Source organism: Rissa tridactyla, chromosome 1 (genome assembly GCF_028500815.1).
Source record: "Rissa tridactyla isolate bRisTri1 chromosome 1, bRisTri1.patW.cur.20221130, whole genome shotgun sequence".
Classification (NCBI taxonomy): domain Eukaryota; kingdom Metazoa; phylum Chordata; class Aves; order Charadriiformes; family Laridae; genus Rissa; species Rissa tridactyla.
The window spans coordinates 122,804,910-122,832,112 of NC_071466.1; the positions used below are offsets into that span (position 1 = coordinate 122,804,910).

General features: G+C 37.5%; 1 protein-coding gene across 1 annotated transcript; it reads left to right on the forward strand.

Moving 5' to 3' along the window:
- CIP2A (cellular inhibitor of PP2A) lies at window positions 1-27,203 on the forward strand. Its single transcript, XM_054187936.1, has 21 exons — window positions 1-191; window positions 1,826-1,973; window positions 3,311-3,423; window positions 4,889-4,983; window positions 5,577-5,673; window positions 6,661-6,783; window positions 6,951-7,096; window positions 7,780-7,855; window positions 8,952-9,179; window positions 9,661-9,820; window positions 10,663-10,804; window positions 11,572-11,671; window positions 12,582-12,700; window positions 14,302-14,494; window positions 16,682-16,756; window positions 16,840-16,950; window positions 17,729-17,925; window positions 19,606-19,719; window positions 21,568-21,650; window positions 22,136-22,275; window positions 23,339-27,203. Exons 1-21 carry the CDS (start codon window positions 90-92, stop codon window positions 23,507-23,509), a joined length of 2,733 nt encoding a protein of 910 aa, XP_054043911.1. The 5' UTR covers window positions 1-89; the 3' UTR covers window positions 23,510-27,203.

A 27,203-nucleotide genomic window follows, 5' to 3' on the forward strand; every position in this document is an offset into this window, starting at 1 on the left:
CAGTGGACGCTGCCATCAAAATGGCGGCGGCAGCGGGAAATACGAGTGGCGTTTGTCGATTGCGGCTGTGAGGAGGTAGGTGAGACGCTATGGACGCCTTGGCCTGTATGAAGTCCCTTCTCCTGGCAGCCTCGCAGTATCGGACCGCCAAGACGCCGCCTAACGCGGCGCTCCTGCAGCGCAGCCTGGAGGTGAGAGCGGCGCCTGTCTGGGGCTCCCGGGCTGCCGTGGGAGGGGGACGGTGCGGCCAGGAGTGCGGGGGTGGCCGTGTTGTCCCATCGGGCTTGGGGCTCGGGTGGCTTTTCTCGGGGCTGGGCCTCGGCGGGCTCCTCTCCGCTACCATCGCCCTGGGCGGCCGTAGCGCGGCCCTGGCGCCGCCGGGGCCTCGTCCGGCGTAGCTCCCCGCTGCCCGCCGGGCCTCATTGGCGGCGTCCCGGCCGGGCCCGCCTCATCCCCCGTGGGTCGGCGGCCGGAGACGGGGAAACCCGCCCGGTGACCGATCGCCAGGGGAGCTGGTAGCTGAGAGAGGCCGTCGGACTGAAGAAGCGTTCCGATTTTTACCTATATCCCTGGACTATTACTGTGTACTGTATCGTAATGTTTTGTGGTGTTTGTGTGTGTTTACGGATGTATGCAGTATGTTTATAAACACAGAGGCTGAAGCACATAACGTGCCTTATGAAGGCCTTTTTTTTTTTTTCGTATCCCCTGAATTCTGCCCCACAAGGATCATTTATTTTCCCAATTTAAAAATAGCGTTTGAATGACGAACTGGTCTTGTATCTGGATTTTCCCAGTTTCATGCACCACCTCATCAAAGGTGTTTTCTGGGAAGGGGTAGGCCTGTCCTTGTCCCTGCCCCTGACCTCCCGGCAGAGCCTTCCCCACAGCCTTTGCCGTGGGCACCCTTGGTGTGTCGAGAGATTAATGCATTGGCTGAACTGCTTAATCTGCAAGGTACCCTTTTCAAATATAGATTATTTTTTTTGTAATTGCTAAAATATCAACATAAGAGTTAGTATTCAGCTTAGCTTTCTTCTCCATATCCACTGTAAAGAGGTATACAGGGGATATGCAGAACCAGCATTGTATTCTCTGGTATGCAAGCATAACTTGTATCTGCCTGTATTGGTGTGCAGGTGTATCACTTTTAGCGTCTAATTACATGGGCTTTCCTGAACTCAGGTTCCATTTTTTAATCTCAGACACAGGGTGCTCCCAAAGCAGCACTACCTGTTACCGCTTATCCTTCCTGCAGTGGCACCTTTGGGTTCCCGTCCACATCTCTAGAAAGCAGCCTGTTGGGCTGAGCTGAAGGCTGATTACTAAGTTTCTGTTAAGCAATCTGTTTGTTTGTTCTTCTAAAAATAAATAATTTTTTATCTTTATATTTATTAGATAAATCTTTTATCTATGGTAAAACACATGTAGGAAGAATAACCTGGTATTAATTCTGTTCAATGTGTGAAGAAATACAAAGTTGTGCTCTACTATAGCTATGCTTTAAAAAGAATGCTGTTACTATGATTGCTGTCAGCAAGCAAAGAAAAGAAGCCCCACTATAGTTATAAATTATCACAGTATAAACTTGGTACTTTGCAAGAGTATAGGGAACAAATTCACAGGAATGAAACCCAGATTTTTTCCGAAACTTTTTTTTTTTTGCAGCAAATGTGAATACAAATGTCCTTTTAGAGTGGCACTTACATTCTTGGTTTGTCAAATATGACAAAATCTATTTAATACAACTCTGTGCTTTGACTTCTGTGTTAAATACTTTGTTTCAGCTGCGTAATTGAGGTTGCTGTTCTTCCTTCATCTCCAGGTTATCTCTGGACTGAAGCTTACACGATTATTTGCTTCGAATCAGATTCTACCAAGTGAATGTCTCAGTTGCCTAGTAGAACTCCTCGAGGACCGTAATATAAACCCATCTCTAACCTTGTCTGTGGTTACTTTGCTATCACAGCTAGGTAAGGTTTGCATCTGAACGTTTTATTTTTGGCCCGGGAAAGGGAAGACAAGACAGGTGCTGATTCTGTGGCATGGGTGGTGAAGTTCTTGGAAAAATGCATAAAGTGTGAATGATGAAGTGTTTCTCATTGTAGTGGAGTGCTTGTCTGAGCTTGTCTGTACGTACAAGGTCAGATAAGATGTTAAATCACAATGAGAAGCTGATTTTAAGTCATCACTGTGAAATGACAATGATCATGCTTGTCAGAATTTGTTTCCTCACTGAGTAGAGTGAGGAATTACCCTCTTGTCCTTGATTTTTGGAATTTGAAAAGACTACCTTTTTTTAATGAAGTGAAGAAATCTGCTTAGGGGATGCAAAGATAGGGAGAAGCCATGTTACATCAACAACTGTCATCACTTCAGTTTAACTCTCCCATTGGAGTGTTTGTTGGGTGGCAGTTTGCGCTTTCTAATGGCCTGCGCCTGTGTGTTTCAAGTTTCCCAATTATGAAATAGGTTCTAGTGCCTCTTACTTGTTTCTTGAGATGCTTTTTTTTCTTCTCCCTTTTCGCAGAAGCAGGACTTCATTGTCTAGGGAGCTCTGTGCTCACCATAACCTACATATGTAGGTTACACATACAGGGAAAAATTACCCCTTCATTGCTTAGTTTCTCATCGTGTATGTGTAGTTATTCAATATTTGAGTCCTTTATGATGAACTCCTGCTTATCTTGTCTGGTTCTTGGAGTTTTTAGCCTCCTTGAGCTTCCTTTTAGGTTTTTGAAACACTTACTGTAAAATTGTATTTGTTGCTGGGGTTGTTAACTATCTTTTCCAATCTGTTGGGTCTGGAAATCTTCAGGAATTAGTCTTCCTGTGCTGATCTGTTGCTATACCTGTCATCCTCGTCTGCTATATCTCTTCCAGGACTGCCTAAGCAGAAGTGGCTTTTTTTATTTAACTGTTGCTAGATAACCCTATCAAGGTACCAGTTTTAGTCTACTTGCCTGCCATAGTGTGAAGCGATAAACTGAGGTCATTGATTTTTAAGCTTTAAGGCCTTTTAAGAACAGGTTTCAAGATCTCAAACGGAACTAAAACTTTGTAGGTAGGAGGAAGGCTGTTCCTTCAGTGTCCAAGCATCTCAAGGAAAAGTATTAGTGTTTCAGTTAACTGTAAGTTCAGAAGTAAGGTAGAGATACAAGTGCATAGGAGCTGTGATTTATTTGTAGTTGTATGTGAAATATACATGAAAAACTGGTCAAAGACTTTGGCTTCTGCTCAGATTGGTAGCTAATACAACAGTTGCTTTTACTATTAGATGGGGGTTTTGTTAATAATTCTTAAATTCTAGCTTTAGACAATGAGACTAGAGAAGCTCTTCAGGATACCTACAATCTGACCAGTGTGCTGGCAGGAGTGGTTCATCGAAGTTCTACTAATCTTAGCGACCCAGTCTTATTACAGGTAACATGAAATACTGCTTAATAATATTTGGCTACTGTTACATGCTATATATTATATTCTATGCTTATAATAACTCTTTAAAAGCTCTATCTGAAATAACGTGTTGAGGAAAAGTTGATTTAAGCTGTATATTTTATTTGCTGTATGAGGCTAGTATGATATGCTTTTAACACTGCATAGAGTTCTTTGTATTCTCTCTTTAATCTTGCTTGTGCTTATCACCTGCTCTAATTAATTAAAAAAAATCCCAACAAACCAAACAAAAAAAAAAATGAAAAAAAGAAATAGCTGCTTGAGAGCTTGGAAGGTTATTTTCCTGTTAACGTATTTAGTTATTTCTCCTAGTGTTTGTAACAAAAGTGTGGAGATTGTTTTATCTAATCTACTTTGACAAATAATTGTGAAGGACTGAAAGGAAAGCTGTAGTTGACAGTTCTCATGGAAGGTTTGCAGGGCATGTATGCCTCCTTCCCTCTGGTTAGTACTACCTGCCACTGAATGCAAGGTGGCTGTGCTGATGGAAGTTTACTTCTTAGGAGCCAAGTGCAGACATTATTGCTTTTTTTTTTTCTTTCTTTTTTGTGAGCACCTGACGCTTCACATTCTGACTGCACCTATTTTAACCTGTCCTTTCTGTGCATTGAACAGTAAAGTTGGGCAAAACTTTCTTTATTTTATTTTTTTAATATACACAGGTTTTGTCATACGTGGTTCTGAGGTTTCAGTAAGTACTTGCTGGCTAGCTGTGGTCACACAGAAAATGAATTTGCTAGCAGTTCTGTTGCCCTTACTCTGTGGAAAATGAGTCAAGCATCCAGTAAAGAACACTTTTCTCACAGTTTAAGCACTAGGAGTACCAGAAGACTTTGGGATCTGGGTGACTCACTAGTCAGTGGCAGAGATGTTGTAGTTATCAAATAGATCAAATTATAAGACCTTTAAGCTCTTATATCAGCTATTTACACGATGAGATTTTGTTTCAGCTGCTATCCTATGCTGTGTCATGTTTGAGTATATTAACACTAACTCAGTTATGTTATGTGATGAAAGAATGCTGTATGAAGGACTTTACTACCGTTAGATCTGCTGGCAGTCTTTACAGCACACCTGTTCTCCTATAAAATACTTCCTGCAAGAGGTTGCAAAGTGCTTTTTGGATTTTGGTGAAACTTCTAGATCTTTCAGTAGGACAAAGTCCCTCTCTTGCTGACAGAATGGAGAACTTGATGATAAGGAAAAGAGGAAAATTGGATGGGCTAAAATGGTAACTCCTCTGTCAAAATAAAACTTTACTCATCTGTGTGGGCTTTTAGTAAGTACATCGGCATGGTAGGATATTACTCAGTGTGCTTGCAGCAGTTCATGTAATTGTTATGTTACAGAGTCTGACAATTTTTCGTAGCTTGTAACATTCTTCAGTGAGATGCTACAGGAAAGACATGTGAATAGCTTTTTATTTCCTTAGAGTATTCAGTTGCTGCAGAGGCTAACCTACAATGTTCCGGTCTTTTGCGCTGGTGCCAACATTGATGAATTAATTTCATTTCTATTGCATCATGTGTAAGTATGCACTTAGTTGTCTTTTCTTACAGGAAATATCTATCTAGGTTTCTAAACTGACTGAAGGCCACTAGCATATTGCAGATTAACCTGAGGTCTCCAGAGTGAACTGTGGCATTTTTGCTCTGAAGTTAATGCTTTTCTTTGAAAACCATGTTGTTACAGACTGTCAAATGCAACGATTGTGGGACTTTGGGTGATTGAATATTAATTGTCCTCTTAGCCCACCCCCACACCCCCAGGAGTAGGGAGCTAAAACAGAAAAAAGCCATGAGAAAATTCCTGACTGTCATTAGAAGCAGACTTATGTTAGGTTAATATGAATTTTGTGACTATTAAAAGCACCTGCAATAAAGGACTTTTGATAGCACCTATCTCCGATACTGTTTTTCTAAAGATGTGCTCAGTTAAAAACTGCCCACGCTAGGGGGATTGCAATCTGATTTTGCTTTGCTTGGTGGAATGGTGTCTAATTAAAAATCAAAACCAAAAGAAAACACCATATAAAATAAAAAGTCTCCCAGCCCTTGTAACTAATTGTGGATGCTTTAATAAAACCATCTTTGTTTAAATTTCTGGATTTTTCTTTTAAGTCAGTCCACTGAAGACGAGTTAACGATACCGTGTTTAGGACTCCTGGCAAATCTCTGTCGTCACAACTTATCTATTCAAACTCAGATAAAATCTTTGGTAAGAGCTTTGGTTTTGTGGCATGATCCTCTGGTTTGAGGGCAAAAGAGGGTTACCTTATTTTGGGGCCTTACCTTATATCTCTTATACAATTTTTTTGGAGGGGGCAGGTAATAATAACAACCCTGACCTGTATGTTCTGCAGAGTTGGCAGTTGTTTCCTCCCATATTGGAGGAAATAACCAGTAGAGCAGAAAGTTGGGTATTCTCTTTCCTTCTCTACATTGATATGTTGTTGCACTAGCTTCTATTATGTGTTCAATTTATGCAACTGTTGTCTGCAAATGAAAGGTGAATTTAAAACTTGAGCATTCCTCATTAGAAAAACTAAATGTTGTTAATATGTAGTTGGATTTTTGGTAAGCTGCACTAACTTTGGCCAAGAAAGACTTGCTTTTTAAAAGATAAATCAATGAAATGCCACTGATCTTGATGTCAGGTCAGGGCCCTTGAATCCTCAAATACACATCCGTGTCTGAGCTACTCAGTTCCATTCTCTTCATAAATCAGTGCAAACATAACTTATTTTTCCATTCAGAAATACAAATCCATCTACATGGCAGTGAATGTTGTACTGTTTACCTTGGAAGAAATGCGGTGGGGAAGGCAGAACGATTGTGAGATCTGATCACTGAGCGGACAAGGAATGGGGGTCAATTTTCAGTGGTTATTTTCTACTAGAGACTTCAGCAAAATGACTTTCTCATCTTTCTTTAAAATAATGATAGCGTTTCTCCCTTGGGTTTGGTTTGCTTTTTTTTTTAATTTTTCCTTATATAAATTCAACAGAGAATTTAGTCATTGACATCAACACCAGTATTGTGCAGTAGAACATGAAAATAGGTTTCCTAGAGAAGAGTTAACTTTCTAATATATTTTTATTATGATTATTTGTATGGCTTATTTATAAATATTTACAGTCTGTAAGTTTGATGTTTTATAGAACAGAATAAAATTTGATACCTATGTTTCTCTTTTTTGCTTTAGAATAATGTGAAGAGTTTCTATCGTACCTTAATAAGTTTCCTGGCCCATAGTAGTTTGACTATGGTTGTGTTTGCACTTTCAGTATTATCAAGCCTTACTTTAAACGAAGAAGTAGGAGAAAAAGTAAGTGATACTTTGAAGTCTGTTCTGTTCTTAAGTTCTAGATAAAATTAATAGTCACACTGGCAAAATAAAATTCTAATTCCTAGTTAGTTTTAATCCAGTTATTTTTAATAAGCAAGAGACCCAGCAAAGCAACTACGTATTCATGTATAACTTATTCCTTTCAGCTCTTTCACGCTCGAAATATCCATCAGACATTTCAGTTAATATTTAATATTGTTGTAAATGGAGATGGTACTCTAACAAGAAAATACTCTGTTGATCTACTCACAGATCTTCTGAAGAATCCCAAAATTGCACATTATCTTACCAGGTATGGCTTCACTTTATTAAAGTACAGGATATTTTTCCTAAGTTCTCTTTCAGTTCCTTTGCTGTATGCTATTTGTATTCTGAACCAAACATTGAAAAAAATTCCCTAGATGCTTTTTGAATGTTGCCAGTTGATTATAACTGCTGTACCTGAAATTAAAGAATTCTTGTGTTACTGATTTCACATAGAAGTGTGAATCAAAATCTGTCTCTTTTCGTTGTCACTTAAGGAATATGTAATAGTTGTGTTTAGAAATTCTTTGTCTGGACAGTATCAGTAGTCAGACAACTTGATGAATAGCTGTCTTGCCTTTTACAGGCCTATATTATATTGACATGCAATAGTATGGTTGAAGTAATAATTTTACTGGAGGGTGTTACAGAGTAGCTCTATGGAGAGTTTGACTAGTGGTTCTGGAAATTCAGCTAGGAGAATTTAGTTGCTGAATTTCAATCTAAATCTAGCAGTATGTGGCTGGAAAACCTTAGCTTATTTTAAGGAATTTGCTATTTTTAAAGTTTAATCTATTTTAAATAGAAATTGCATTACCAAAACTATCACTATACTTGAAGTGTTTGGGAGTAAGAAGGAGAACAGGGCACTTGAATTCATCACTCAGTATAAATGTCTGAGCATGGTGAAATTCCTTGTTTTCCTTTTTTTCTCTTCTATGTATGCTGTAGATATGAGCACTTTACTTCATGCCTTGGTCAAGTTTTAGATCTTCTTCATGGAAAGGATCCTGATTCATCATCTAAGGTATTTATACTTTTTCAGTTTAAGACTAAGAGGGTACAACTCCTAAACTATTTCCACTTCTGTAGTCAAAAGTAGGTTCCTTGTGTACAAGGGTTGATAATGAAATACACTGACTTTAGGACTCTTAAGTGGCTTATGGTATTCACCAAGTTTATATTTTCTAGTTATTCAAAAGGCTGTCAGGTTGAATTTGTAATGGTTCGGTGTTTTGCCAGATTACGTGTGTCTGCTTTCGGCAACAGATTTAAGGGCAAAATGCCAACATAAACACCTTTTGTGCTTTGGCTAATAAGAAATGTTGGAATCCACTAGAAATGCAGTGTGTACCCCACTTCACTAGCTAAAATTTGAATTAATACTACTCAGACTTTGAACTGATGATCAGGAGCCATGATGCTAATTTCAAAGCCTTTAGAATAAGTTCTTTCATACTTGTTGAACAAACTGATGGTTTGATTGGTTAAGTGGTTAACTGTTGCATTCAACTTTGTCTCACTACCACTTCATGTAAATGAAATATTGGCTATCTGTTGCTACAGGCTAAAATATGAAATATTGTGAAAACATTTGGGCTAAATACATCTGAGAAACAATTCTTAAGCTTTTTTCATGAATGTGTTTCACATGATAGTAAATAATAAATGCTAGTATTTCTGCATATGTGGTGGTGGTTGTTGATTATTGGTTTTATTTAGAAACCATATTTACAAGGAACTTGCCTGGGTGCTTTCCTCTTTGTCTCTGAATGTGCATCCATTTCTGTCTCAGAATATTTTCCCTTCCGTAGCTTTCTTCATTCTTCTTCGTTCTGAGTGTATACGCTTATTAGATTGCTAGCCAGCAGTTGTGCTTCTTAAAAAAGAAGGGAAAGGAATACACTGAATACTGACTGTCACAAACCTTCACCAGTCCAATGAACTGTGTTTCTGCTGATGACTTGGCTTTAAGGAAAGAAAACTATCATTCAGAAAACTTTAAAGTGCTAAAAGGAGTTGCATAGAACTTAGATATCTCTTTAGACTTGTGCTACAGGAGTTGCAATTTCTGTGTAAGTACTTGATTTAAAAGCATTTGAACTCTGATTCTTTTGACACAGATCTTAGAGCTGCTGCTTGCCTTCTGTTCTGTGATAGAACTGCGTCATACCCTGCAGCAGGCAATACTGGAACCATCTGGCTTGCCAGTCTCTGGAAATACCAGATTTGTGTCTCGCTCAAAGACTTTTGAACCGTCTGTTGCATTGGTGCACTTCTCAAACCAGCCATTGGAAGGCTATGAAGACTGTGCAGTTCTAGCATTGCAACTATTCAAGGAGATTTTTGAGGTACCAAGGCTGATAATTGAGTTTAAAGAGCTTCTTAGCAGCTATATTTTTAATTTATTTTTAAACAACTATTAGGATTTTACTTGAAAAATAGCATGTAAAAATATACCTGAAATAAAATTCTTCCTGTTCTAGAATTCCATACTTTGTAATACAAACAACTTTTCTTTTAAAGATATGCTGTATTTTAGAAATATGTCTATGTTGAAAGTTAAGTGGAAGATATGGGTGGCTCATGAAGTCATGAGGTAGATACAAAGCTACCAAAGAATTGCTTTCTCAGACTTGTAGAAGTGAGGAAGCTTCTGCTGTTCCTGTGCTCTTTGTTAAACTTTCTCCTCTGTTATGATACTGATCAGTCTTAAACCTGAAATAGCAAGAAGCTGGGAAAGGTAGAAAGGCTGGTGGAGGAAGGGGTAGAGTAGGCTTGGCTTCCTTGTTCTGTAGTTTTAAATATTGACATAAAATGTCTTTATTACAGGATGTTATTAATACTGGGAACAGTGCCTCAGCTGAGCACTTTGTGGATCTTTTGCTGCCTGTTCTTCTTGATCATCTTCAGATGCCAGAACAGATTGTGGATGAGCTATTAGTGAAGAAAAAGTGTGAAAGAATGGTCAAGGCTATTAATGTCCTGACAAATATCCTTTTTATGTGCCTATTGGCAGTTAAGTTGTTATTCCTCCACCATGATCTGCTCTAAGATGTTAGAAGAAATGTCCATCTTGGGGTACTTTAATAGCTTTTAATGACAATAACTGCCCTGATTTTACTTAGGACTATCATCTTGAAAGACCTGAAGTAGCTTTCTAATCGCTGTGGCATTACTTTGTATTATAGTGTGCAGGATAAAATGTGGTGACTCTTCAACAGTATAGAAACACTTTGAAGATCAAAAATGAAGATGAGTGTTTTCTGTTGAAATTGCAGGGGGAGTTTTGGTGGCCATCTTCTTGATCGGTATAGTATGTTTGCCTAGCTAAGTCAAGTGCAGCTCCCAGGCAAATAATCAGTGAAATAAGGAAAAATAATGTGGAATGATATGGTTTTATACCCCTCTTGGAGTCCTTGGTGTTCAGTGTCATGTAGTAAGGACGTGATGGCAGGACATAGTCCTGCATCTAAGCTGAGTTCTGCAAAGAACTCTCTTTGCTAGTTCACTCCTAGATAACTAGTTCTTATACTAAAGACTGATTGTTCACTGCCTCTTGTTTATCATCTTTCTTTATGCTACTCATTTTATTGTGGTTTCCCTTAGCTGTCTGTTTCCAAGTAAGTGTGTGTTTTAATTGAAAAGTGAGGCTTGCTTGGCTTGTGAGTTAAGCATGACTTAAGAGGTTTGTGTAGTTGACTTTTAAAAGGATTTTGAAGGCTCTTGTGCTTTGATACCCTAACTTTTGTGTCCTTTATTAGAAGAAAATGTTGCCTTTTGGTGCCAACACCTAAGCATAGGTATATTAAGTTTATTCTTAACTCAGTCTACTGCTCTGTAGAGATGACATACTGAAAATGCGTGCCTCGAAGGTACTGACTGCCAGCCAATGCACGTCTCTAATAGAACACCAATTTACCTATAGCGGGATTGATACTGGTTTTGGGACAAAAGTAGTGGACTCTAAAATGTGGTGAGCTCACAAATTTATTTAAAATGTAACTTAGCAAGACTTGTATGCGAGTTGTGATATTGTTCCAATGGAAAGTATATTGTAGTTGAAAGTACCATTTAATTGCATGTAAATCAATACTGGTTTTAAGTCAAACTTAGTATTTTTGTGGCAATAGAAAGTAATGTTGCTGGTCAGTTCAATAAGTAAAACCTAGCTTAAACGTTCAGATATTGTTTTCAGTATAAGCTGGAGTTCATGTGGAACAAAGACGTTAAACCCCGTGCAGTAGCTCAAGCTTATCCAAGCTGAAGCTTACCAGAACTGCTCATGGCACCTAATGTTTCATCTTTATTTTATGCAACCAGAGTTGAAAAAATATCACACATCAGTGTTGGGAGGGGAATTATTGCACTGAAAATGGAATATACTCAGTGTCATTAACCTGAATGTCGATATACCTAAAAGATATGGCCAAAACCAGTGTAATGTAATTGACCTATGATTAAATGCTCCTCACTTTCAACTTTAAAGTGGTTTTTTTTTGGTCTTCACTGTTGCCATCCTTGGCATGCTGGAGAAGCTCAGCAGCATGTCCAAGGAACTCAGTGATCTCTCTTGGTGTTAGCATTGTTGCCTTGCTAGTCATGTTTGATTTCTTTGTGATGGTGTTTATTCATTCTTTTAAATTAACTGAATTTATTTATCAGTGCTGATATGACAAATATCACTCCCCTTTTTTTTTTTTCCCCCCACCTGCTTTGCTTTTCTATTTATATGTTTAAAAGCAAACTTGCTGCTGATATTATTTTGAAAACACTTGATCTTATGAGCAAACTGAAGCATGATGTACCTGGTATGGAGGTCAGCTTCTACAAAATTTTACAGGTATGCTTTTAATATGTCTTATGACCAAAATGTATCTGTGAAGGAAGGTGTCACTGCACTACAGTAGTCTTAGTTCTGAATGTTTTGCATGCTTATCTCTGAAGTGGTAAAACTTCAGGAACATATAGTCCCCTGGGCACAATTCTTAAAGCTTTGTTTCATTGTTAATTCATCTAAAATAAGAGCAGTTTGCTTTTACTCAGTCATTTATTTCAGCAATGCATGTGCAATCAGACTTCAGCTGCCTGGTAAGAGTTATCCTTTTAAGAATGCATCAGGATTTCAGTTTAAAGGTAGCAAACTAGAAAAAAAGCTATCGCAACCCTGCAATTATTTGTGGGGTTGGTTACTATTAAATATATACATCTAAATTGTGACTTTCCATAGTTGAAACAGTTTCTGGTAACTGTTGGTCAGATGGTACCTTAACAATTTACTCTGTAGATGGAAAAGTAATCCAGACAGTCAAACATGTCATGCTGTTTTGGAGGATTTTCTTTCAAGAATGGGAATTATGTCATTTACTTAATGTGTAATTTAGCAAATGAGAGTTTCACAGTCCTCAGGAAATCCTAAAAAAACTTAAGCTTGTGACCTTTTATGATGGGAATCGAGTGCTTGAAAACTTGAAGGAATTAAGTAGTCTCTGTATTTGTTGTGTTGGCTTTAATGGGAAAACATGTTTCTAAATGCTCTGAACTGTAAACTATTTTTAAAATCCCTTCTCTTCCGTTGACTTCAGGCTCAGAAACTTAGAAGGCTGAACTTTAAGAAGGTAGCTTAGGTTTTGAATAAAACACTTCTGTGCTCATGGGCCTTGATATTGTGACGTCTGGGTAGTTTCGTGGGGTTTTTTTTGTTTTGTTGACTGTTATATCTTGTTTTGGCCAAAGTAGTTTCTTTTTTTTAGGATCAACGCTTGATTACGCCTTTGACGCTGGCTTTAACATCAGACCACAGAGAGCAAGTCCAAGTGGGACTTAGAATACTGTTTGAGGCGGCACCCTTGCCAGATTTTCCTGCCATAGTGTAAGTTTATTTTTGTGATAGGCTGGTAGCATTTGACTTTTTTATGGGCTTAGTGATATTCATGTTTCTTGGCATACCACTTTCACTTCATCAGAGGAAAACTTGTCTTCTTTATCTGCAGTTAAGAGACAGTAGTGATCTTCAAGGTCAGAGGAAGTAGTCCAAATGCTGATGGTATTCAATTAACATCAGGTCCTAGAGACCATAGTAGGGACTGACTTCCATCCCTCAGGGTTTACTTGTCTGAAGTCTGTGCTTGGAACTTGCTACTTGGCGTGTGTCTAATATTCTGACTACCAGATTTCTCTCTCTACTGAACTCTGTCTCACGTGTCACCCTTCAGTTCCCCAAGCTTTGCTTACCCTTTTGCAGTAACTTCCAAGAAAGAGCAGAATACGATAAGACAGCGGATGGCGGTTCAGGTAGTATTTAAGGTGGTGCAAATAGGGGGGAAAAATATTGAGAAGCTCTATTTGATGGAGTCCTTACTTCTGCAGATGTAATAAAATAGGAAAAAACACTCTTAAATTGTACCACGGTCTTTACAACCTAGAAAACCAATCTAAAACTTCTTTCCTTTTTGTTAGCAGAGCTTTTTTCAAACAATTCCCATTTTTCTTTTTAAGGACTTCAAGACCAGATGTCTTTTGTGGATATAGGAAACACTTTTATAATAGGCAGTAACAAATAGTCTGGCTGAAAGAATGAAGGATTGGTAAATCCAATATGCCTGGAGTTGTACAATAGAATAGCCAAATAACATGTCTGTAAATGCAAGTTAAAAATAGGCTTTGTTCACTTAGGAAGCAATTGAGACAGCACTTCAGTGAAGTGGTTAGGATAACTTAGTAATTAAGGCATTTATCGAGAGGAAAAGATTTTTGACTGGTGCCTCAAAAATCAGCTCTTTTGACTTATTCTCTGGTGTGGAACATGCCATTAGTATCTGCCTTGAAAATGCCAACTACAAGTTACATACAGACACTGGAATATAGGTACTGTAATTACTTCTGTCTAACCGTTTGTGTTCTCTTCCCTGTACAAATTCTAACCAATTGCACTTTTATCTGCATACTTAAATTTTGAAATGTGCTGTACTTGATATAGTATTGTAAAATGGCTTCGCAGACAAGGAAAAACTAAGGCTTATTGGTAGCACTCTGCCTTTTCATGATTCAATCTTATTTTTGTGCCTAATAAAAATTCTTACTAAATACCTTCCTAATTACAAACAGTGGCCTAGTTACGTTGAATAATGTTATGGGAAATAACCTGTTTCTCAGACTAGTAAGGGACAGATGATCTGTTCTGCTCAAGAATAGCTGGACACCATGCCCTTTCTCACCATGCAGTGAGATACTGCATTTGTTTCTAAAGGTTAGCCATGACAGGCCTTTTTTTCTACTTTCTGTATTTCTGTTCAGTTTGGGCATGTGTCTGATACTACATCTTAATGTTGTGTGATAATGCAAGTGTGACTGTTATGTAATCTGTTTGCAACAAAATAGAAGTTAATTATGTTTTGAAATTGTTCTCATCTTCAATCCTTGCAATGATATTCATAGCAAATTGTTTCATTAATAGCCTTTATGTATATACAGGCTTGGTGAAAGCATTGCGGCAAATAATGCTTACAGACAACAAGAAACGGAGCACACATCAAAAAGAATCCAAATGCAGTCACTGATGACCAACACTACTTCAGTGAGATGTTCTTCATCCTGTCCTTCAAGTGATAAATCCACAACTTCAAATATTCAGGAATTAATACAAAAACTTCATACTGGACTAGAGGTTAGTAGAATTTATATACCCTTGTAAAATATTTGGCACTTTTTTACTGCAGGGGGGTGGAAATTAAAATCCAAGTGTCAAGCTGTAGCATATGTATCAGTTGAGTTCAGTTTCGATTCCTACCTATTTAGAATGTGCTCCTTTTACTGAGCTCCTGAGCAGAAGTCAATGATGATTCTTTGTGCTACATCGGAAGCCGAGCTTCTTATTGAAACCCCTTTCTCCAGTGGAGTTGCCCACACTCTTCTAGCTGTCAGATGTGGAGGCAGGTGGCAGATACAGTCGCGATTACATAGAAGTCTACAAGGAGCCTTTCCTCCCCACTTCATAATGAAATAGGCGGTGATAAAATAGAGATGATATGTTGCTTTAGAACTAGAGTATAGTGCATCTCTTATATGGATAAACACACATACAAATGTTTTCCTTTTCTTGCCTGTAGCTGACACTAGCATTTGCAGTTCAATTTTTGTGGCCTTCTTAGAAAGGCACTATTATTACTTCAGAAGAAAGTTTTTGCTTCCCTCTAGCAACATGCATGGTGAATGAGACACTCAAACAAGCACCACATACAGTGCACTTCTTTATGAGCCATTCTGTCAAGTACTGAATGTATTTCCTCTTTCTCTTCTGTTCAAAGCAAGTTAGTTGCTTTGTAGCTGCTGTAGACTGAATGATGGATTACTGTTCTATTTTTCTTTTGGCTTAAAAGGATGTTATACAAATTGGGAAAATTAACAGAAAGTGCCCAATAACAGCTTAATATCTGTATTAGTGGCATTGCCTTAGCTTTGCAACCCTCCTCTCTTTGTTGTAACTGATAAGAATGAAAGTCAGCAAGCTAACAGTTCCAGTCAGCCGCTAAAATAATAGCGAAAAAGGTCGAGCGAATCTTCATTGGCTTACTCAGTATGCTGACACTGGATGCTCCCATTGATCATACGTTTTAGGACTGTACGTGACAGTCTGTAGGTGCATTGCTGTACATATATTAATGTAAGTCCAAGCAGCCACAGGTGCCTAACCGCACAAATGGAGCAGCTTCCTGTAATGTGGCAGATTGTAAAGCTGCTTCAGTTTTTGAGGGGAGAAAGTTGTTGATGAATCGTTGAGTGAATCTTTTCTTAGACCTTCTAATTAGTAGAACTTTCCTTTAAAAGTCAATATACGCATTCACTTAAAATATCCAGTACTTCATTTCTGTGTGCATTCCATATGTTGTGTGAAGCTCAAATGTGTGTAACAACATAATTGAGAAAACACTTAATAGTATTACTGTACAGAGAGAGTGAAGGGAACTGAAAGTAGCTTTTCTTATAGGAATAATATCTAAAAGGACATAGAGATGACAGGTTCGCAAGCCGGAAAAGGAAAATAATTGTTTCCTATTTTAGGGACAGGAAAATAAGCTGAGAACTGGAGCTGTGTGGGGACTACTGTTAATATGCAAAAAACCTTCTTACATAATGGTTCAAAATGGTGCAGCGACGTTAGCTTTTCAATAGGTGTTCATTGTATGAATAGCTGGGATAGCTTGCTCTTGGTCATGCATCAGCATATATGAACAGCTGCTCAAAACTGGTGTTATAGTAGTGCTGCCTAAGAAAAAATACCCTGATATCACCAAGTAGCATTCCCACTTGACTTGGGCATATATCTTAATAAACACTTAGGAGGACTTGTACCATATATGGTAAGTTTCCTCTAGTAAGTCAATGGGTTACCATGGTAAGTTCTGTTCTGGGTAGCATTCTTTCCTGAACCTTTTCTGGTCATCTGTATGTTGAGAAGGCCACAGAGTATGAACAACAGTTTTTAGTTATGTGCATTTTGTGCTGCTAATATTGGGACAAATTACTTTGGGTGTTAATATGTGGGGACTGTTAATTCCCCAGCAAAATTAGACCAAAGGGAACTGTTTTAGAGTGGTGATGTTACCTTTTCACAGTGCTGGACTGAAAGTCTTCTGCAGATGAATCTTCTTTAGCCTAAATAGTTCAATTATTCAGAAACTTTCCACAAGAGTCAGGTGTATGTATTTGAGCCGACAGTCTCAGATATAAAAATAAGAACTCAAAAAACAGTGGACAAGCAGCATTCACAAAACTACTGAGCTCTTTCGGCGCACATTACCTGTCTAAGTAAATACACATTCACGGTAACAGTAATTGTAAAACATTTCCACAGATGAAGGAGCCGGTCACTGATACGAGGATATCTGACATAATGGATGTCTATGAGCAGAAGCTGTCGGCATTAGCCGTGAGTACGACCTAATGTGTATGGGTACGTTGCTGTCCGTACATTCAGAAAATTTTAATGACAAACATTCTTCCTGTGTACAGTCTAAAGAAACTAGGCTGCAAGACCTTTTGGAAGCAAAGGCACTAGCTCTGGCTCAGGCTGATAGGCTGATGGCTCAGTACCGATGTCAGAGAGCCCAGGCTGAGTCCGAGGTAAGTAGCAGGGGATTCCTTCTGGGACTCTGGGGTGGGACTGAGTAATAACTGGCTGAGTAGCTTTTAACTGTATTAGCATGTGTGGAAACTCTATACTGCTTGGCTGTAAGCTATGCTTGCAAGTTAGAAAAGTCTTAATTTTCGTCATGAATATCCTGTTTTCCTTTGAATTGTTCTTTGGATCAGTTTTCTTTCCCTTATAGGGAAGTATGTTCTTTCCCTTATAGGAGATCAACAAAACTAACCTCCTGTACTGATTATCGTTTCTTAACTGTTAGTGTTAATTTAATGGTAGTAATTTCAAAATTAATAAAGTTATCTACTAAAATTCTATATAGCATTTGCTGGTATATGAAGGACTCTTTCCTGTTTGTGCCTTTTAATCACTTGTCAAAGATGAATTTTCAAATAAGGCTTGCTTCTGTGGAGTATGTATTTGAGGTGTGCATCGAAAACTACAAATAATTTGTGTTCTTTAAAGGTTATAATAAGGATTGGGCTGCAGATTACTAAATCCATAGCTAAAATGTATCAACTTTTACTTTTTTCTTCCCTCCCCCCTCAGACAGTCTATAAAGGGAGCTAAGGGAATTTAGAGCGAACGCAATAATTAGTAGTTAATGTTAGGTGAGAGAAATCCATTTCCTAATGTAGCTGATGGTGTTTTAGTGTTAGATCTATGGCCTCAAATATGCCTATTACAAAGTGACTTGCAAAACAGAATTGCTTATAACTGTGGGGGGGGGTTTGTTGGGGGGTGTCTTTCCACTCAAAGGCAAGAACTCTTGCTGCAATGCTGAAGGATGCAGAACGAAAAAATGAAGAACTTAATGATTTGCTGAAAGCTCAGCAGGTAGAATCTGAAAGAGCACAGACTGATATTGAACAGCTCTTTCAACACAACAGGAAATTACAAACAGTTGCTGAAGAACACGAAAAACTGAAAAAATCCTCTGTCGATCTTCTTCAGAGGTAAGGCGTGTAAGATCTCTAAGCAAATATTTCATATTCAAAGAGTGATGAAGCAAAGCCCTTTACTGAGCTAAGCACATTAGAAGGGCAGCATTACATGCTACTCATTATCTTAAGTGAAAAATTAATTTTATTTTTTTTCTTCTATATGCTTGTTGATGAGGTTAACTTAAGTCATTCAAGAAGTTAATATGTTAAATGGAGTGAGAACTAAAGCTGGAGATGTTGAAGGTCCAGTTCAGGAAACTGTGTACAAAAGGGAGCATTGTTCTCTAAGAAACGGAATTAACAATGCTTAGTTTTTATTAGTATTATACTGTACTCTTGGCTTTTTTCCTTAATCTTATATGTTGTCTTGGTGAAATGCTATAAATAGTCTGGAGAAGCAGCCAATACAGTATGTTTGCATATGGTAGGAGGTTGTATCTTTGATCACTCACGTAGCAAATTTGACTGAAATTAGGTAAAAGTGAGGTAGGGAGGAAGGAGGCACCTTCTGTGTCCCAAATTATTTCTAAGCATTATTTCTTTTGGATCTTAAGCTAAAAATAGGACATGTGAGATACAAAATGTACATAAGGATAGAAACTATTTATGAAAATAGAATATGCTCTGGAAGAATAAAGGCTTAAAAGAACTTTGGCTTTTTATCTTGCATAAGTTGGTCTCGTCACTAGGTGTCAGCAAGGCAAAGAAACTGATAAAACTGCGAGCAGGTTTCTGGCTTAATAATGCCTTAATAAAGGGATTATATTAGACACTTTTGAAGGCATCCTGCTGCCAATAAGAGTCACTGAGGGAGGCTGTATAAAACTTGTGTCCATTATGTGGTTTCTTTAATAAGTATCTAGTATGGTCACTGTGGAAGTACCTCCTTTTTCACTTGAATTGTATGTAGTCATAGACTCTGTGAACATGTATGTGACTAATTTCTGTGAAATAAACCAGCCTCAATCTAGTATCTAACAGTTTTAAATTCTCCAAAGTAGGAATAAAATAGTTTTCAGATCCTTACAATGTGTTTATAAAGGAAAGACTTGATTTCTAAACAATCTGCACACTTTAAATATACTGTTCCTTAAAAACAATCAGATAACTGACATCAGGGAAGAGAATTTTCCTTTTGGAAGGGAAGTAGAAAAATGTTTGCTCACAGAATGAAATCTGCTTCATAAACTGGTATTAATTGCACATTGCATTGTCTTCAGTATGTTCAGTGTTAGTATCACCAGACAACTGGAGCTCGAAGGGGTCCTTTAAAAGATCACAGCAAATAGCTTATAACAGCTCATGTATGTCAAATTTCTGAAAGCATACGTATGTTATGTCAGTTCCTAAGAGTTTTCTACTGGAGGAAGGTTGCTTACTGATTGTTAATAATTAAGGATATGTAAGGGATCCACTGAAGCTTGGTTTAGTTTTGTGGGTTTTTTCCCCCTTCCTCCAAGTCTGTTAGGTTTTATTTTTTTTAAACTAACCATAAACACCACCCCAACATCAAACTACCACCAAAAAATTCTCAGCCAAACACTACCATCCCCCCCAAAACGTCTTGCTTTTAGCTTCAGTGGCATGATTGCATAGGTGATGTCAAGTATTTTTATTTGACAAACTATTTAAAGTAAAAGCTCTTCAAAAGCACTTGTACTTTTCAACCATAACACCCTAATTCATTTCTAGGTATGAAACAACTGAGAGACAATATAAAGATCTGCAGATTACATTTAATTCGCTAAATAAACAAATGGAAGCAATGAAGAAACTAAATGAATCACTCAAGCAGCAGAATGACAGGTAAGTTCGATTCAGTCTTTTTAAAGCAAACTAAAGATAAACAGTAAAACCAAATAGTACTTTAGTCTCAATTTCTCAATTCTGCTTTAAGTAACATCTGAGAACTGGAGTTAGAGGAAGCAAAAGATGCTACAAGTTTTATATGCGTATGTTAAATGAAAATCCGTAGTAGTTACTTTGGTGTTTATTTTGTTTACACCTGTATTGGTTTGGGGCAGGGGGGAATACCCAGAGACTTCAGTGACAGTAGGAATTAAAAAGAGTAATGAAGCCAATCCAATTCTTGTGTGCATTTGGGGGGTCGGGAGGTGTCTTTTTGGTGGTTGTTGAATTCTTAAATGCTGTTATCCAAAGATTTTCATGTATTCCCTTTTAGCCTGCAAGGCTTCTCTGCAATGTTATTGGATCAGAAGAAAAACAACCCAACCCTACGAAACTAATACATTTTAAAATCATATCAGAAATAGTGGTGGCTGTTATTCTGTCTGTGATATAAAACGTCATTCTTCAACCACAAAACTAGCATTAGTTATGTCTTCTTGAGGGATAATTATGATTATTTTCCTTTTTGATGGCTTAAAAATAAAGGTCTGATATACCTTTCAACGATGTAACTAAGGGAATAGGGTTCCTATTAGAGAAGTTTTATTTAATACTTAATATTGCATATCTTTGAAATATGCTCATAGGCAGGCCTTGTATTCAGTTTAGAAATAAAATGCTATTCTTATTTTTACTTGCAAAGTTCACTTCATCCTCCCAGGCTCTTGCCCTGTCAGTAATCAGAGAGGTCCAAATCACTGCCTTGAGTTCTGATTCGAATGTATTAGTATGCAAATTTTTCTGTTAGTTTGCTACTGAATAAATTTCAACATTTACTTTCACTGATGCAGTATGCAGCTCAGTGTAATTGGGGAGATACTCTGATGAAAGCTGCCCCTTTTTAAAGGCAGGTTAGGGAAGCAATTATATCAATATTCTTGACTGCCACAAATAAAATAGCAACCATGGAAATACACTCCTCCTCTCTCTCTTGCTAGAGGCTGCATCTTAGAAATTGGTAATAGTAAGTGGATAAACGAGTAAACAAGAGTGACAGTAGATGCCATCTAGGCAAGGCAAGTGCCAGTTAGAATGTGCCTTAGAAATGAGGTTAGCTAGTAATGGAAAAAGTACATTAGCTTCACAGAGTATAAAGTGCTCAGGTTACAGCTGTAATGCTGGTAGATGACAGTACCTATATATTAAATGATTGTGGAAACTAAATATTATCCTAACTAGTGAGGGCTGCAGCAGACCTGTATATGGGCTACGGCGATATCTTATGCAAAATGGTCAGTTTTGCTGAGTGTTGTGTAACAATCTAGAAGATGTTCAGAATAGTATTGGAGAATCTTTATGCATGGATGTGCTTGCATAGATAATACCTGAAACAGATTTTACTAATGGTATTGTTGATCCAGGAGCACACTAAGAGCTAAAAGCCCAGCATGCTTTTGTCACTAATGGTAGTAAATCTTGACTTGGTTGAATGACAATTTCAGTTCTATCATGGTATTTTGAATGCTTTATGGCTGTAATCCAAGGTAGCGGTTTCTGGTCTTTAAGATCCAGGTATGAAGCTTTTCAGTGATTTCTACCGTGTCTCTGACCAGAAACGGGAAATGACTGTTTCATGGGGAGGGGGAAAGAAAATCTGTCTGTACTCACACCCTGCAAATTCATAGGTTTGTTGATTTGAAGCTCCTGACAGCAATTGGAAATGATACAAAAATCTAGCTGCTTAGGTCACAAAAACAGTGGTATATCTCATTTTGATCATTAAAATTTGTTTCTCTGCAATTTTAGGACTGCTGCACAGTTGGTAGAAACCGAAGATCGCAGGAAAGAATTACAGCAACAGCTACAGGAGAGAGATGGCAAAATAGCAAGTAAGTCCCTTACCTAGATGTTGTTTTTAAGTGCTCTAGTTAGGTAGATATATCTTATTGAGTAACTCGTAAATCTTGAAGTTAGCCAGGGATATGTAATTTAACAGTTGAATGAAACAAATATAGATTTTTAGTTTTTTTGAAAGGATACCTAAATGTGACTTCACAGACTATATGGACTTCACTGATTCTCTGCACAGCATCATGTGTCCCTCCAGGATCTTTTAACAGCATGTCCATTAGAACTATTTTCTGTAGGAACTGCAAATTACAAGAGCTTAATTTAACTCGTCCGTAAATGACTGGAAGCGACTACTAAAACTTAGCAGTAGGTGGCACTACTCAGTAATTCAATTATTAGCAGCCATGTTGAAACTAAAAAAAAATAAAAATAAAATAAAAAAAACATAACTTGTTTCCTGTGTAATGCACTATCTCTTTTCTAAGTTTGGCAACCCATCTTTTAATGTGTTTGTTTTCTTAAGCCTTGCAACAGAAAATAAAAGTTCTGGAAGAAAAACTGAAAGCTCAGCAGAAAGAAAAAGCAGATATGGAACAAACTATAGATATTCTTAGAAAGGAATTAAGTAAAACGGAACAAGCAAGGAAAGAACTGAGTATCAAGGTAAGGAATTATTTGCATCTGCATTCTAGAGACTGGAATTTTATCTATATAACTGATACAGTTGGTAAATCAATATTTCAGTGGTAAAGTAGCTAAAGAAACTAAAGCAGTCAGTATAGTGGACAAGAACAAATTACGTCAGCTTTAATTGTATACCTTTTGAGTTTTGAGTAGCTGAGCTTGAATTTAAGATAAGAAGTTAAGGTCAGGTTCTAATGCTGCATGGTGTGAGAGTACATAATATTGGGGAGGGGTGGAATTGCACCTGTAGTGCAATATTAAATAAGAGAGTACAGAACACTCTTCTTTAGTAGTTTTGACTACCGTAAAATGTGGATTGGCATACTTTCTCCCCTTTCTTGTGTCCCTGGTATACATGCTGCATACGTGTGCACCAAAATGCATCTGATTTTCTTTTTGGTCTTTGAAATTCTATTAAAGTATCTATTTTTATCTCTAAGAAAATAGTGTCTCTTTCCAAAACAGAGACCAGTTTGGCTATACCAAGTTAACCAGGTAACGTTTAAAAAAGAAAACAAAATCCCCAAAACTTCAGTGCAGCCTCTATGTCCTTGCCTGTAAACTCAAAAGGCAGAGATTCGTTTTTACATGCAAACTGATTAGCAATTGCAAAGTGAGCAGTCTGGCAAAGCATTTGCTGTATTTCCGTTCCGTGGAAGCAAAGGCTAATCTCTCCAAGCAGCATTATCCAGTTTGTAGCAAATATTTCCCTTGTTCATGGTAAATATTTAATGGTGCAGGGCTTGAAATGAAATGTGGATGGCTTAACTGTGAACGCGTCTACTTAAATGGGACAATGATAACACGAGGGTCGGTGCTTTCCCATGGTATCTAATGTTTTAAAGTGTGGCAATAGCTGTAATGATTCATGTGCACCAAAGGTACAGCTGAGATAGATGTTTCTAAAACAAGCCTGAATTTTAAAATGATGCTTTTTATTTACTTGCTTAAATTCACTGCCAGGCCACTCAACTTTCACTGTATCGTGTATGTTTTTCAATTGATAATGTAGGAAATGATAACATATTGTTTGTTTCTGCAGGCATCTTCTCTGGAAGTTCAAAAATCCCAGTTGGAAGGACGCTTGGAAGAAAAAGAAGCGCTTGTAAAACTACAGAAGGAAGAATTGAACAAACACTCCAATATGATTGCAATGATTCACAGTCTGAGTGGTGGCAAGCTAAGTGCAGAAACAGTGAACCTCACTTTATAGGGCTCTGTTGCTAAGGTTTTAGTATTTTATACATATGTATAAATATATGTAAAAAATTTTTTAAACTTGAAGCTAGCGTACTATCTGGCTTAAAAAAATCTAAAAGTAGTTTAACTATCAATTGAGAAGAAAAAGTAGTAATTGTGGAAGCTTTGGTCTAAAGAAAACTGAGCTATTGTATAACAAATAGGTCTTATGATGGTCTTGGCAGAACTATTATCATCTGTATTGGGAGCTGAATAGAACTCTTGTTGGTGAATAACCTTCCAAAATATATATAGGGAAACATAAAGCAAAATAGGAGTCACTGTCAACTTTTTTGTCTTTATATTCTTCTGTTGACTTTCTGGCAAGCAGCATGCTTCATAGGTTAAGCACTCTTATAGTTTAATCTTGTTAATTCTGACTCTTCTGAATACCATTATTACTTCTGTAGTGTTGCTTCCTGATGCCTAAGGTACAAACAAAAAAAATTAATTTTATCAGTTAGAACACATTACACTGAGAGCTGTATTTATCAGCATATTGGTGCAAGTGGTCTAGTAAATACATGGAGGCATTTCTTGTTACGAGGAGATATGAATTTGAGCAAGTAGAACACCACATCTGAATGACTTTTCAGCAAGTAGCATCAATTAGGGAAAGCATGCTAAAATTAAATACATGCATGTACAAATATTTCTTAGATGCTAGATAATAGTTTGCTAATTCTACAATACTTCCTTTCATTCTTTAAAAAAGATCTGCACTTTTTTGACATTCCTATCTGGTGCATGGTAGCTGTTGTCAGCGTTGTCGCTGCTGTACAGCAACAGGATTTCCTACATTATTCATAATATAACTATTCAGATAACTTTGATATTTTAAAAAACGTACTTTCATATTACAGACTAGTACTAGAATTTGATGCATGTTTTTGAGTGGCAGAACACTGTCCTTAGTTTACATGTGACATGAATAACATGTCCTTTAGTAGTTGGCAGAATTATTTCATTAGTATATCTTTTTCTGTAGCATTACTACCTTTATATGTATCTAATTTGTAATCACTGATTTTAAAATACAGAAATTCTTTGTTTTTTCAGTTGTCTTAATGTGTCGTACTGAATCTGTTCAACTTGTGTCTAAGTACAGCCTCGTACATTCTGTTGCAATTATACAACATCAGATGAATTGTATCTATTTTAACCTGTTCCAAAAATATATTTTTTTATAACTTAACCACAGGTAAGATTTATAGGCGTTGTTCTGGTCTTGTGAAGACCAGGGGAATAAAAAAAAAAATAATTGCTCTATCTTCTGTGTCTTATGTATTCTCTTAAGTGAGGTAAAATTATAGGGATGACTGCCAACTTTGTGCAAAATACATGCAGTTTGGTTGCCTTTCTGCATAAAATACAGTTACTGCTTAGGAAGCTTAAAAAAAAAAAAGTGTTATCAAAATTGCTGAAGTGAGGGGTTTACTTTTGTTAAGAGTTTTGCAAACTCAATTGGGAAAGAAAGCTTCATTAACCATAGATTTTTACTTCAGTGAAATGAGTTAAGAAATTTGAGTGCCAATGTAAATTTGCAGACATGGGTTCATTTCTGTTTAAGTCTCTTGTCATGAGGAAAGGGTAAGTAAATGTTTTTTGCTCCCTTTCTGCCAGAAACTGCTTGTGTAAAGAAATTCAGTAGAAATTGTCAAGCTTGTTACTAATTAAACTGATAAATGCTGGTCTGACTTTGTTTTCAAATGGTGGAATGGCAGGGCAAAAAGTCAAGCTGCTCACCAGAGTAAGGTTATGCAGTAATAAGGTTCATGTCCCCAGAAAATGGTAAATGAATCTTTGGTGTTTATGTGCTAGAATCCACAGTAATAAGCATAGTGTATAAATATTGATTGGTTTTTTTTGCCCCCCCCACCCCTGGAAAAATGTGCTGCTTCAGTATGTTGTTGTAAGCCAGGCATTGCTCCACTCTGGGTTGCATAGCAAATAAATGCATGGACACATCAAGCTACTTTGACAGCGTTTTGGCATTTTTTTCCTGGCAGTGCTTTTCTAATTGGTAATGAATAGTGGCTAATGGAACTAGCAAATTGATGTCTCTTTAACGTTTTGTTCAAAACATAGTAGTTTTCATGAGGAAAAAATCTGTAGGTCTTTACACTTAATTCATGCAGAGAAATAGCTGTGTTCTGGAGTTTTGCTTTTTAGGTGTCTTGATATTATCAGTGTTGAAAACAGTTCTGTAATAAGGTTCCCTGTGCAGTTTAATATTCTTGCTACATGCTGTATCCAATACGCTATTGGACTTTTTTCTTTCCCCACAGGCTCCTCCATTTAGTGCAGAGAGTAGCTGGCACCAGCACAACGAATAACCCTTCAATAGAGTCGATTTTTAATTATCTGTGTGTTATGTCAGGTTGTCAATTGCCTGGTTTACAAGTGCAGGGACTCTTGAGCTGTCTTAGTTCAGAGCAACCTCACGTCTTAATATTGGGCACTCCAGTACTTCTTGTCTGACAGTAGCTGCCTTCTATTCTACGTAACCGGAGAAAGTTTTCCATTCAGCATGTGGTTCTATATAGCTTTGTATGTTGTTTCAATCCTGCTGTAAAAGCAGTATTTATTTTACTGTTTTCTGTGCTGTCTACTTCATTTTTGTTGTACTTTTTGAGGGATAATGAGATGATAAACAGTTTGGAGTTGATGCTCTTAACTCAGCATCTGTTGTATATCGTCTACATCTTACCACTCCCCTTCTCTTTGGTTTCGTTTCTGTGTTCTTTGATCTTTTTCTACTTCCCTGCTCACGGTTTATTTTAGGCTTTTGCTTTCCCCTGCTTCTGCATATCTCTACCTCTCTCACCACTGATTCCAAGTGACAGTGCCTACCACTTGCTCTTCCCTGGTGAAGTCTGTGTCTTGTATTAAAATTAGGAAGCTTTTCTTGTGTGCTGTTTGGATCTAGTAGTGGAGTCTCTGGGATAAAAAAGGCTGTGGAATTGAACTCTGACTTTTGAATTCAGAGCAATTGATCATCCTTGCCTGCACAGAAGATGGAACATGAAGCTTTTCCTGAAGCTGTTCCCACATTGTCATTGTCCTCCCCCTATACTTATCCCCATTGTAAATGAGACAGAGCATTTTTTTTTTATTGATGTGGTCAAAATATCTATGGTGTGGTATTTGTGCTAACATACGCAACTTAATGTAGGCAAAAAAACCCTTTCCTCCCAGGCTTGTGAAACTTTGGCTGGAATTTTCTTAACTTCAGGACGAAGTTAACATCCTGCACAAATGGGAGGACTTCTGAGCCTTAGAAACTGAAAGCATGGCCTTGCTGTGGGAAGTGATCCTAAATGTAAGCGCTGGTAAGCAAGCCTGTTTGAAACAAGAAATATAATGAACAGCTGACATGATTTCTGATAGGTTTTTCAGTAAGTATTTAGTACTGACTGTGAGTAGTAGGACTTATTTAGAGATGGTATAAACAAAATATAAATTCTGAGTAAAGAAGTCTAAAACCCACTTATGCTACGGATTCACCAGTGCCAAAAGTGTTAGCTGGTGTTAACTGCTGGTCAGGATTTATGTCTTGTTTATGCTCGCAATTTTCTTGATTCAGAGGTATGTGTCTAGTTCTCCAGGAATCCTCTAGCAATGCACTCTTCTGGAATAAGCACAGGTCAAAAATGGGGTAAAGGCCA